A 13,765-nucleotide genomic window follows, 5' to 3' on the forward strand; every position below is an offset into this window, starting at 1 on the left:
CAATATCGCTTGTTCTGGGGTCAAGGGAAATGATCACAGTCAAAATGGCTGCATTCTGCTCCAGTGAATAGCCAGCTTTAGGAAAGAAATGAATTTGTACCATTCTGCTCTGCATCAAAAGCTTTATTAAACTAGGGAGATTGTTACAAGTGCAGGTATTATTATTATAATTTTATTTATAAGGCGCCACAAGTGTTTTGCAGCGCGGTATAAAGGAACAGTACAGGGAGACAAAACTTAGTAGAACATTGAATGAATAACAAAAATAGAGTACAGGTAAAGAGGGCCACAGTTCAATACACATTACAGCTTAAATATAAGCAGTGAGGACTCAATCAACGTACTACTAGAGGCTTGTGACCAATGATGGAGATGAGCCAGCATCATGATGCTGTGAATTATGGGTATAAAAAAAATCTGCGAACCGAGGTGACATTACTGCCCCATCAGGGACAAATATAGCTCAACTAGGTATCCCTTGTTTACCTTTTAGATGGGAAATAGGTGGCAAATCCTTTGTTAGACGTGCCCAAAGTGTCCATACAAAATACCTCCCAACATGACCCTCTCCAGGAGGACACAATGCTCTATTTTTGGACTTCCCTCTTAATTTACAATTACTATCACCTGTGTGGAAACCCATTTCTTATCCATTAACCTGTTTAAAACAGGTGAGTGCAATCATACATTAAGAGGGAAGTCCAGGAACATAGCATTGTGTCCCTCCTGGACAGGGTCATATTGGGAGGTATGTAACTGGCCCAACATCCCAGCAAAAAAAAGTGGACTGCTATGTTCCAAGACATCGGATAAAATGAAAGTTGCCCTAATTTTTTCAGGGATCTTGATTTTCCCTGGTAGAGTGCCTGTAGGGCAAATGCTGTTGACAAAGAGGGGGGTGGTCTGGACGCTTTTCACTAGGCAATAATGACAGTAACTGGGACTTTCAAGAGGGGGTGGTGCCAAAATAATGCAAACCTCAGGATCTTATTAAACTGGCCCCACTCCCTTCCTCAGTGAACCCTGCCCACTACAATAAGAAGTAGGTAGGACGTGAGAGGGCCCCTTGTTCTTTCAGGAGTTTGAGGGACCTTTCCAAAATTCATTAAGCTCCAGGACATTCTGGGTGAGTGCAGTATGGAATAAAGTTTGTATAGTAAGATGGTGTGCCGAAAATAGCAACTTCACTGTTTGGGTTAGCAGAGCAAGAAATGACCCTAAGTAATTAGTACTGATAATGTAGTGTGTACAAAGAGGGGGAAAAACAATCCACTTTAACAGAAGATTAAAGTTAAACCCACTGTAGGTTTAACCTAAGAAACAAAGGTCACACCACTCGCTGGCTCCAGCTGAGGTTTACCCACCAGTGTATTAGTAACATATGTAGTTACCGGACACCACATTTCAAGTGAAAAACTTACATGAACAAAGGGCAAATACTGTGACTTTAAAAGGACATAAAAGAAAAGCTCTAAAGAGACATACTTTGCTAATAAGATTACATGACTCAAACCCACATAACCTTCAGTGCTTCTCTATCCAATGACATCCCTTCTGTACAGCCCACACAGTCTCAAATTTTGTCCTTCTTCAACAACATTGCTGGCTCAATGGACGGATGTGGTATGTGACTCCGACAGTCATTATCCCGACTGCCCGGAGTGAGACAGCATGGCGAGCGCAAAAAAGCCCCTTGCGGGCTCGCTGCGCTCGCCACGCTGCGGGCACGGTGGCTCGCTACGCGAGCCACCTATTCTATTCTCCCTCTATGGGGGTCGTGGACCCCCACGAGGGAAAATAGCGGGTGGCCGTCGGGCAACCGGCTGTAGGCGTTTTGACAGTCGGGATCCCGACATCGGGTAAATGACTGTCGGGATCCTGACTGTCGGGAACCCGTCCGGCACCCCAATGGACACCAAGAACCTTTGCCATCTGGTGAACCATTGTACACTAGATAGGCAATATTTCCGTATTGTCTGTAAGCTTGCGAGCAGGGCCATCCTACCTGTTACTACCCAGAATATGCTGCGCTATAAAAAAATGATTTAAAAGAATAAAATAAAAAGTAACTCCAAGTTGACCTTGTAGTGTAGAGATTTAAGGGGGGGGGGTATTCGATCTATGGGGATCTTTCCACCGGTGTTAACATCGGCACTTGCCTATTCAATGCTGTCATTTCCGACAGCATTGAAGGCTTTCAGGTCAGACAATTTAAAAAAAATTGTCGGATCTGGGGGAGGTGGGCATCTCACCAGGAGCCCGTCATCAGCGGCCGCTGTATCAGTGCTGATACTGGAACTGTGGCCGCTGCTGCAGTGTTTACAGCTGCTGGAGGGAGCCGGGGGAAGAGTGCTGACAGTTCTGCACGGTGCCGGGGGAATCCTGCTGACATATATCCCAAGGCTCAGTGCGGAACTGTGAGCACTCTTCACCGGGTCTCTCCAGCAGCTGTAAGCACCCTGCAGTCGCAGCCACAGCTCCAGTGTCAGCGCTGATACAGTGGCAACTAACAGGCTCTGTCGAGATGCCCACAGCCCACCAGATCCAACATTTTCAGAGCAGAATTGTCAGATACGGCAGCTAAATTGCTGTATCCATAATTAGCAACAAACCACGGGGATTGGCGTGTAACTCCCCAAATTCCTGTGTTTCCGGACTGTCGAATTTTTCCCGACAGTCGGGAGAAAACACCCTAATGTTGAATTGGCGAATGCAAATTCGACCTATTAATGTCAAAAACGGATGATGATATTACCGCCTCTCGGAAATATCGACCAACATTGAATACCCCCCTTGTCCTAATTAGGGTGGATTTGGTTTACATCACATTTCTCTACAACTTTAAAAATATGTAATTTACATCAAAAAGCAACAAAGGCCTTATCATTACCTCCTGCACAGTCTCCATGGGCGGTGGAGGGTCCTTATTCCTGCACAGATTCACAATGACCCATGTGACGTTCCGAAGGAAGGTGATGGGGATGGAAGGATTGATGAAGGATAAGAGCGGTTTGACAACTCCGAGTGAGATGACATAATCTCTACACTGAGGACCATCACCTACAGAAATAAGGAATAAAAAAACAAAAAAACACAACCTTGCATTAAAAATGTTGAAGTAAAAAAAGGTGATTTTGAAATGTATGCATGAATAGCATTTACTATGTTTGTGTTAAAAGTAATGACTTTATACGTTCGGATACGGACTGTTAAAGTAACAAGTATTTTAAAAACAATAACATTTTAAAAACCTGAGGCACTGATAACTGTGCAATCTTTACCGTGAGCTTTTGTTCCATTTCTTACCAATGATATTTCCAAGTGCCCAGACTGCTTGTTCACAGACATTCTGATGCACGGAATGGAGCAGCCTCAGAAACAGCGGAACGGCATCTACCGGGGAAAGCAAACGGTATAAGTACAGGACTAATGCTCATCTTACTACTGCACACGTTCCGTTGTTATATACAGAACATGAAATCTACCAAATAAGTCCCAGGTAAAGCAGAAACCTTGCAATACTGTATGACAAAATAAGACTGCAGTACTTACTGGACTGGACCACTGCTTCCGTTTGTGCAGATGTCCCCGACGCTATATTGGTTAAAGCCCAGGCAGCCTCAAACTGTAAAGATGGGCTACAAAATAAAATGTGCATAATATTAGCAATTAAAAGGTATTTTGTCCTTTAATATTAAATAAAGTGTGCCCATTAAACCAAGAAACTGCTACATCCTCACCTAGGATTACTCATAGAAAAAAAAAAAAACTGTCCACCCAAAAAGGTGGTGACGAAGTACAATTAAACCTAATTTTATAATTCTTGGGAGTAACTAGTAAACTGCAAACTATATGTAAAAGTAGAATATCTGCTAAAAGTGCCAGCGTTGTTCACATTTGTTCTAGAAATTCAAATATAATAAATGCTGGATTAAAAAAACAATGATTTCCTATATATGAATGTTTGCTTGCCAATTTTCACACCATTTTGACAAATATTCACTTGGCACGCAAAGGGTTAAAGAAAAATAAATAAACTGAACCCCCCTGGATTTCAATAGAGATATGAATAACTGTAATTTACTTGTCCTGTACAGTTAATGTGACATAAGAATTAAGGATTATGTGACGAAGGAAAATAGAGCTAATAATCAGGTTACAATTCAAGTCACTGGTATATGGTTTGTGTCTGTTCTCAGTGCAGTATTTATTGCATACATTACACCTTGCTGAGCATTTAGCAGCGTAACCCAAGAGAAAGTTAGTCAGAATCAGACAGTATTCGGCAACCGTTCAGTCAGTATTGAATAGAAACATAGGCCGTGCAGGCAAGTCTATCCTGTCTATCTCGCCTGTAGAGTGTATTTGGTCTAGGGCCAAATAGCAAGATGGTCTAAAAAGATGAAGGAGAATCTTTTTGGGGATACAGAGCTTATGCAGTGTAAAGGCAGTAAATACACAGCTAATACACAATGTGGTGGACCTGTCATCACGATGAACGAGCATTTGATCCAGGCACGTATATTCACTCAGCCGCCCCAAAGTGTCCCTCGGGACACTCAGCTTGGCACAGCTGTGACCTCGGCCCCCCTGTGCTGACTGCCCAAACACAGCTCCAATATATCTGAAGACCTATATGCTATCAGTTTTGCTACATAGCCAAAACAGTGTCTAAATGTTTTCGTTCATAGACATTTTGGGGGTACACACGTAGAGAGCAGCCTAGTGTTTACCCTGCTTGGGAGAAAGAGTATAAAACATAAATATTGCTGAGTGACTGCAGAAACAGCATAAAAATTCTCCCCTTCATCTAGAAGCCGGATGTGTGTCACAAAGGAGATGCGAGATAAAGTGTTATGTCCTACTCTGTCATGTGAGGATACCAGTGCCTCCAATTTTCCTTACACACCAGTGTTGCCCTTTGGAAATACAATATCTGCCTCAGCCTAGTCAGACAACTAAGGTAGACACTTCATAGTACTTCCTGCACTCCAACTGACAGAACTACACTTGACATTAAAGCCAGCAGGCCAAGAAGTGATAAACCCAAGAGCCATCAGAAAAGGATTAAGGGGTAATCTGGTTCATTCGTTCGGATGCGAATTCGCATCCTCGCAAGTGACCCAGATCCCACCTTGCGAATGGTGGTATGCCGGCCCACCATCCGCAAAGGCGCATACTGCGAATGGATGTCTTACATAAACATCCATTCGCATACCACTGGGACCCTCCCGCATCTTTCGATGGTGAAAGATGCAAGCATATGTAAGGTTGTTCTGAGCATGCACAATGCAAAAACATCAGCCCCCTGCGAACGCACCAGAATAAAGTCCTAAGTACTGAGGGTGCTTGCTCCATTTTAAAGGAAAGTACTGGAGTGTATATGCACAATATCGAAACAATCAACTAATATCGGCATATATATATATATATATATATACACACATACACACACACACAACCATTTTTTTCAGACACTGCCTATGCATCATGTGTAATATATAAGGAGAAGAAAAACAAGGATGCCAAAATGTAACACTCACTTATCATCTGCCTCTAAGCAATTCACCAAAATCGGCAGGATTCCAGACTTAATGAGGTCATCAATAGGTGGATTTCTGTCACTCGATAGCAACTTTCTAAAGAATAAAAACAGAAAGCAAAAACATACTAATTAGATCAGCAGCGTTACCGTTATACCCCCCTATACCTGCATTATGAAGGCAGCATTCATGATATTACACCTTTAAAATAAGAAGGTGCATGGCCATAGTCTTGGGATAGAGATGATAGGTTGACAAAGTCTAGGTCAACATCATATGCACAAAGTCGACACATGAAAAGGTTGACATAAGTTACTGTTCACAATCCACAGTAAGTTCACACGGATGGTAAAGTGTGCTAAGCGCAGTGTGGCACCTGGCCCAATAGCATTAGAGTACGTGTGTTCAGGTGTTGACAACGAAAAAAAATAAAATAAAAAAAAACACCTCATGTCTCCCATGTCTACCTTGTGCATATCAAACTAATTACTGTCAACCCTACAACCCACACCTCAAGGTCTTCCAATATGGCCTCCAGATACCACCCTAGCCAAGACCGCAGCTTTAATGGCAATACACACGGATGTCTGATGCACCTTACCTTGCTGCCTGTACAGCACTTAGTTGAGTTGTTGGATTATCACTGGTGGCATTCTAATTACAAGAGAAAATGACAGAGGTGAATGTCAGTCTGCTAAAGTAGTACACTGTAGATTCTCAATTTGTAAGCTATGGAGACTAAGTGTCCCTTTCTAAGCTACCATTAAAATCAGTACTGGTGCCAAGATAACACACGCATTATCCATAGTATACAGTACATACAGAACGCAGCAGGCAGGGTTTCAGCCACTACAAACACTTCCTGCTGTCTATTGGAAACCCATCTCAATGCCTGAAGGCCAAAGTCAGATGAGCACTAAGGGCCTTATTCTAGTACTAGAAAGAAGAAGAAAAGGATTCCCAATTCGGGGCAGTTATTCAACTGATCTAAGATGTATTGTTTCTGTTTGAGAGTGTCCACCGACAAAATAGAATAAAAATTAAAATATACCTTTTATTTAATTAATTTAAAATTGCTGCAAGCCAGCGAAGTATAAACAAACAAGTATCGTAGAATAAAGTGATTAAAAATACTGCACACGATACTTGTTTGTTTATACTTCGCTGGCTTGCAGCAATTTTAAATTAATTAAATAAAAGTTATATTTTAATTTTTATTCTATTTTGTCGGTGGACACTCTCAAACAGAAACAATACATCTTAGATCAGTTGAATAACTGCCCCGAATTGGGAATCCTTTTCTTCTTCTTTCTAGTACTTCTATATTCCAAGGGAGCACCTCCAGAAATAAAGGCATACATATTATACACCTAAATAAGAACTATATATCTGGAAAAACTGAACTAAAAAATATAGATATCAGTCAGTGCGGACAACTACAACCTTGTTAGGGCCTTATTCTAGTTCAGTCTTTCTGACAAAATCCTTCTTAGATGGACAAAACCATGTGCACTGTGTTTCTGTGCAGGGAAAATACTGACTGCTTTATTTCTACACTGCAATATAGATCTCACTTTGAAGTAAAACCCCATATAGATCTCACTTTGAAGTAAAACCCCACCCAAATCTAATTCTCACTTTACAAGTTACATCTGCCCCCCTGCAGTGCACATGGTTTTGTCCATCAAAAGCTGTGCACACACGGGGGCGATAGGGGCTGAAATCGCTGGCGACCATATTGCCAGTGATGGGAGTGTGCCACAGCGATAAATCGCCGGGTGCGTGCTCCCGTTTTCAGCCCCGTTCTAATCGCTCCTGCGACCAGCTGATTACCTCTGCGGCACCGCCGGCAGAGGTTCCCTTTCATCAGTGACCATCTCTGGTCGCTGATGAAAAAGAGACACTGAGCAATATATCTCCCCCGTGTGTATGGGGCTTAAGAAGGATTTTGTCAGAAAGAGTGAACTAGAATAAGGCTTTAAGTGCCCACAACCTTGGTGTGGTGACAAGCGGTGCAATATTCTCTGTCCTCCCAGTGAATTTGTACTCTATGTAATATTTCAAACAATTCACATAAGAATAAAGTGATACATACCTGTAGTATTGCTTCTAGGGTTACATTTTGCTGCAAAAATAAATAAAAAAGGCAAAATTAACAATATATTTAACTACTTAAATAGTTCTGAAACTACCTTTTCTTCAGAACGCTGTAACTCAACGCAGCAATTCCAATTTAGAAGGAAAACACAATTGTACATAAAGAGAAGCGCAAAATAAAATAGGTGTTCCTTATACCTAGTGTCTTTGTGCCATATGGAGCATGACATTTGGAGTCACATACACACTCCAACAAGCGAAGTGCATCCTAGTTGCACAGGAGCCGCAGACAGACCTCCTCCCAGTGTGGAAGAGATGCTACACTAAAGCTTTACTTGCACAGGAATTGGTCAAATGTAAGTGCTAAGCTGCAGATGAACGAGGGGGGGGGGGGGGGGGGGGGGAATAGCTGCAAACGTTCGTGTTGGAAGCCTTTTTACACACACGAGACTCGTTTGCGCACAAATGTACAAGTATAGCAAGCCCCAGGGGTCAATGTATGCTACTGTTACTTCTGGTTGTTTTAGTGCGCAAATCAGTTTGAATGCTCACCTGAGTCACACAAACCCTGGTGTGGGGTTATCTGGTGTTACTTGAGCCAGTGTATAAAAGGCGTGTGGCTAAAAGTTATCAAAGCAAACTATCCTGGATATCAATAGATATTCAGGTGAGGATTGGCGTTCTACCATACTGGGGCTTTCACCATGTGGTCTAGGACACAATGATGGAGCAACACTACTGGCTCCTGGCCCCTACCCAGACACGTTCCTTTTAAATTCTGGAGCAGACTATACCAACTGCACCCTAAGTGCCCTTGTGATGTCAGGGAAAGGTGCTGATCTACTGCCAGCCCAAAAGTATTGCTGGAAGATACATGCTACACCACCATGATACTCAGAGGCCATGTGTGCTGATGTTTGATCAAGGATAACATGCAGAGTTCTGACGGGTGACAGAGGAACTACAATATAGAGAAGGATCAAAAATAGTAGTAAAGCACAGACATTGAGATATATAGATAATAGTAAGCCCGCTCAAAACAAATGCGTCAAAAGCTAGTCTGCTACCTTGTGATTGCCTCTGTGTTTGTGCATGTGTGAGAGAGAAAGATGTAATTTCACTCGCTGCCAAACGGACACTAGATAGAGATAATGAACTATATATTACTGCAAACAATATGTGCAGTTGCGAAAATACTTAAACAGTTTATGGATGCACAATATTTTTAATCTTACACGGAACTGAGATGTCATCATAAAAACCCACATTGCCTACAGGATTTGGAAAGTGCAGAGGTTTCATCGATTTAGAAGGAATATTTAATGCAATTTTTCTTCTATCTTGATGCCAAACCAAATCCCACAGGCTATTGCATTTGGCTACTCGTGTCCAGGGTAAATTAAATCGCAAGATGAAATTTAAATATGCAATGCATTGTGAGATTAAACCATTTGGTGAATACCATGTATTCAAATCAGGTGATAATGAAAAATAAGCAGTTCATCGCTATACCGCTTAGATAAAATATGCTTAACCCTTTGAGTGTCAAGCGAATTTCTCAAAATTGGTGTGAAAATTTCCAAGCAAATGTTGTTATCCATCAAAATCCTGTAAGGTTTACCTTATATAGGAAATCTAATGTTTTTTTGGTACTTGTGTAGTTTCACGGCGCCACCGCGCGCACAGTGAAACTTTGAAACTTGGCAGTCTGCCAGACTCTGTGTTTACTGTGCGCGTGCCGCTCTAGCTGTTCTCAGCGCAGCGCGTGGCTGCTTTCCTTATGTAAGCTACGTTATCAGCATAGCGCTGGGCAGCAGCAGTGCACCCAGCGCTGACAGGTCACTGTGGTACTTGTAGTTCCACAGTGAAATAGGCAGTCCTGTGCACCGCTGACAACCCGGCAATTTAGACTCCTCCGGCAATTTAGACGTCTAAATTTAGACGTCTAAATCCAGACTCCCTGCAAACCGCTAAGATGGGGGCATCTAAATTTAGACGGTAAAGCCTCTAAATGTAGTAGGGTCTAGGGGTACACTATTAAACCTGTTCACAATGACACTAGTCGACGTAACAGCTGTCGACCTTGTTAATTCCACTATTCACGCCAACCCGATGCATGGCGAGCGCAGCGAGGGGCGGCAGTACGCGTCCTACGACCTTTTCATAACCCCAATATCCACGTCGGCGTGGAGTTGATTTTATAAAAGTGTGGCGAGCGCAGCGAGACACTGAGCCCGAAGCGTGGTGAGCGCACGCGGATACCTGTGAAGCCCGCGAGGGAACGCGGATACCTTCACAGGTATCCGCGTCCCCTTGCGGGCTTCAAAGGTATCCGCGTGCGCTCGCCATGCTTCGGGCTCAGTGTCTCGCTGCGCTCGCCACACTTTATAAAATAAACTCCACGCCGACGTGGATAGTGGGGGTATGAAAAGGTCGGTTGGCGTGGATAGCGGAATTAACAAGGTCGACAGCTGTTACGTCGACTAGTGTCATTGTGAACAGGTTTAATAGTGTACCCCTAGACCCTACTAGAAATTTAGAGGCTTTACCGTCTAAATTTAGATGCCCCCATCTTAGCGGTTTGCAGGGAGTCTGGATTTAGATGTCTAAATCTAGACTTTTAAATTGCCGGAGGAGTCTAAATTGCCAAGTTGTCAGCGGTGCACAGGACTGCCTATTTCACTGTGGAACTACAAGTACCACAGTGACCTGTCAGCGCTGGGTGCACTGCTGCTGCCCAGCGCTATGCTGATAACGTAGCTTACATAAGGAAAGCAGCCACGCGCTGCGCTGAGAACAGCTAGAGCGGCACGCGCACAGTAAACACAGACTCTGGCAGACTGACAAGTTTCAAAGGGGCAGATGTATTAAGCCTTAACAAGAGATAAATGCAAGGGCGATAGAGATAAATGTCCAGCCAATCACCTGCTAACTGCCATGTTAAAGGCTGTGTTTGAAAAAAGTCAGTAAGGAGCTGATTGGCTGGATGTTTATCTCTCTTTATCACTCTTGCATTTATCTCTTGTTAAGGCTTAATACATCTGCCCCAAAGTTTCACTGTGCGCGCGGTGGCGCAGTGAAACTACACAAGTACCCTTTTTTTTTATAAACACAACATTTTTTTATTTGAATTCATAACAAATGTTAGCGACGTTGGCATTTTTTTAGCCAATATTTTGCACAGATGTTGGCATTTTCAGCAGATATTTTGTGCATCTCACAGATGTTGTCACTCCAAAGGTTAAGTAATCTCTGGGCATTTAAAAAAAAAAAAAAAGGTCCTTCTTTAGGTTTCCTTATAATGGGAAATTACTTTGAGCCAAAGTACTAGGTCAATTAAAGTAATAAATCTTGTGCAAAATCAATTTAAAGTGCAACGGAATATGCTGCGCTATATAAGAAACTTAATACAGGTTGAGTATCCCGTATCGGGGGAATCCCGTATCCGAATTATTCCAAAAACCGTGGGTTTTTTTGAATAATTTGCAACCCCCAACCCTTTTTTTATACTTGCCAAGTCCCCCGGCGTTCACGGCAGGCCTTCAGCGGTCCCAGGAGTGCATTGCGCGAGTGTGTGCACGCGCCGGTGACGTCAGCGGCACGCCTGGGAACTCGCGCAATGCACTCCTGGGACCGCTGGAGACCTGCCGTGGACGCGGGGGGACAAAGTGGACGCCAAGGGACCATCAAGGCACCACCAGGGGACAGGTAAGTATGTTTAAAAAAAATATTCCAAAATCCAGAAAAATCCATTATCCAGAATGCTCGTCGTCCGGAGCATTTCGGATAAGGGATACTCAACCTGTATGCACAGAGAGGGGCAGTTCTGAATTTGCAGAATTCTGGTACTTCTGCCAGTCTGTACCAAGACAGCGAGGTCAGTGGAAAGAAAGGACATTCTGTCTACATAGAGTGGTACTTTGCAGGCAGGATGAGCAACGCATTCAATGTTTTGTGCAGGGGTATTTGATTGGCTGTTGCTTTCCTTGTATATTTTATGCACATTAAGTGCTTACTTGCATATTACCACCAATGTAGTGTGCATTGACCAGTACTCTGTAGAGTAAATACATTTTTCTGATGAACTAGTATTTTTACCTCTCCCATTATGGGTCACTTGTTCCAGCAATTGTTTGTACTCCCCAGTGTATTTATAGATTCTTATATAGCGCAGCATGTTCCGTTGCAATTGGAAACAGTGATTAAACAAACTGGGTAGATACAAACCAACATGGAGGTAGGAGGGCCCTGCTCGCAAGCTTACAAATTCCTATGGAATGCACTCAATATGGCTGCCTCCCCTGGATCCTTTGTGGGGAGAATGAACAATTCTGCAACTAAAGATCCAAAATGGCTGCCACGCCTTGTGTTTTATCTCCTGCTGGATTTTCCATCCAAATCTACTTTATCATGTTTTGTTTCTGTACCATTTTGAAACTCTACAATTCTGTATCACACGCATACAAATGGGGTCGATACCATTATATGGTGCAAGATGCCATTTCTGCGTTGTTTAAACGTCCGCAACAGCACCCGATATCGCACCCTTTGCAGGCAGGATTTAGCATAAATTCACACAAATATACATACGGCACTGAAGACTTGTGTAAATTGTAGCTACTGTAATGTGCTCCCCACAGCCACGATGATTCACACCCGCAAAATCATGGCTAATAGGATCTACCCCTATCTGTTAAATGCCTTTTAGTCCTTTTGGATAAATAGAGCTATATAAAAATAAATGAATCCTCATCATTTTCATTCTAATGTAAATATTCTAATCATGTGTTTTTCAATCGCACAGATGCAAAGAGGAAAGAATGAGGGAGGTATTCAATGTATCAATCAGAAGGTACTTGTTTCCTAGCACGGCCACAATCGGGAGTAATCGTGTACCTTAAGTTAAGGTACACGATTAACGCAATGGACCCGATTTCCTTTGAAATCAGGTCCATTTGGCCGGCTAAGACAAAATATCGGGGGCATCGCGTCGGTCGGGACCATTAACAATGGTCCCGACGCGATGCCCCCGATTTCCCCATAGGCTTCAATGTTAAAAAAATAGGATTTTAATACCTACCGGTAAATCCTTTTCACTGAATTCAGATGGGGTACTGAGGTCTTATAACCTTGGGGATTAGAGGGTATCCGACAGGAGACAGGCACATAACATTTTCTTCAACCAGGGTGTGCTGGCTCCTCCCCTCTATATCCCCCTACTAGCCAGTTAAGAAACTGTGCCCGAAGGAAGGATAACGTATGTGAGGTAGGAACTAATCATTAAGATAACGTGGTGAGATTCGCGCCAGCACACCACAACACACACAACAACTCTCTCAACTAAACGTAGTTAACCTCGTCATTGTGTTACTTAGTAACATAAATGTATTTTTATGGAGCAATATAGTCACCAAAAAACTCAGCTGCTCCTAACAGGTCAATGGACCTATAACTTATCAAAAAACCAGACTTTGCAATAGCAAAACGGTAACAACAGGATAGTAACCTGTGCAACAGAGCCCCGCACTGAGGCGGGCGCTCAGTACCCCATCTGAATTCAGTGAAAAGGATTTACCGGTAGGTATTAAAATCCTATTTTCACCTTCATTCAGGATGGGGTACTGAGGTCTTATAACCTTGGGGAGGTCCCAAAGCTTCCAGAAAGGGCGGGAACGTGCGGAGCCTGTTGCAACACCGCCTGCCCAAACTGGGTATCATCCCTGGCCACAGTGTCAAACTTGTAAAATTTGACGAAGGTATGTTGACCAGACCAGGTGGCAGCTCTACATAGCTGCAAAGCTGACACACCCCGAGCAGCCGCCCAGGATGCTCCTACGGCTCTAGTGGAGTGCGCTCTCACAGATGCCGGTATAGTCAGATGTGCTGACACATATGCTTGCTGTATAGTAGAACGAATCCATCTAGCAATTGATTGCTTCGATGCCGGGCATCCCTTCTTTTGTGCGTCATACAACACAAAAAGACACTCCGTCTTACGGATCCTTGATGTTCTTTTCACATAGATCTGTAGAATTCTAGCCACATCAAGTGACTCAGGAATATCCTTATGACCTGAGCAAGACGGAACCACAATCGGCTGGTTCATATGGAACGCCGAGACCACT

General features: G+C 43.2%; 1 protein-coding gene across 2 annotated transcripts in view; it reads right to left on the reverse strand.

Annotated features, from left to right (window-relative positions):
- KPNA3 (karyopherin subunit alpha 3) overlaps positions 1–13,765 on the reverse strand; it is a 52,658-nt gene that overhangs the window by 10,545 nt on the left and 28,348 nt on the right. For both annotated transcript variants that reach the window (XM_083169692.1, XM_083169693.1), the window contains exons 4-9: positions 7,639–7,668; positions 6,145–6,197; positions 5,544–5,639; positions 3,553–3,638; positions 3,307–3,393; positions 2,891–3,060 (exon numbers count right to left, since the gene is read on the reverse strand). In XM_083169692.1, coding sequence (XP_083025818.1) covers positions 2,891–3,060; positions 3,307–3,393; positions 3,553–3,638; positions 5,544–5,639; positions 6,145–6,197; positions 7,639–7,668 — 522 coding nt within the window. The remainder of the gene's footprint in view (positions 1–2,890; positions 3,061–3,306; positions 3,394–3,552; positions 3,639–5,543; positions 5,640–6,144; positions 6,198–7,638; positions 7,669–13,765) is intronic.

The sequence above is a fragment of the Crinia signifera genome, chromosome 2 (genome assembly GCF_055691185.1).
Source record: "Crinia signifera chromosome 2, ASM5569118v1, whole genome shotgun sequence".
NCBI lineage: Eukaryota > Metazoa > Chordata > Amphibia > Anura > Myobatrachidae > Crinia > Crinia signifera.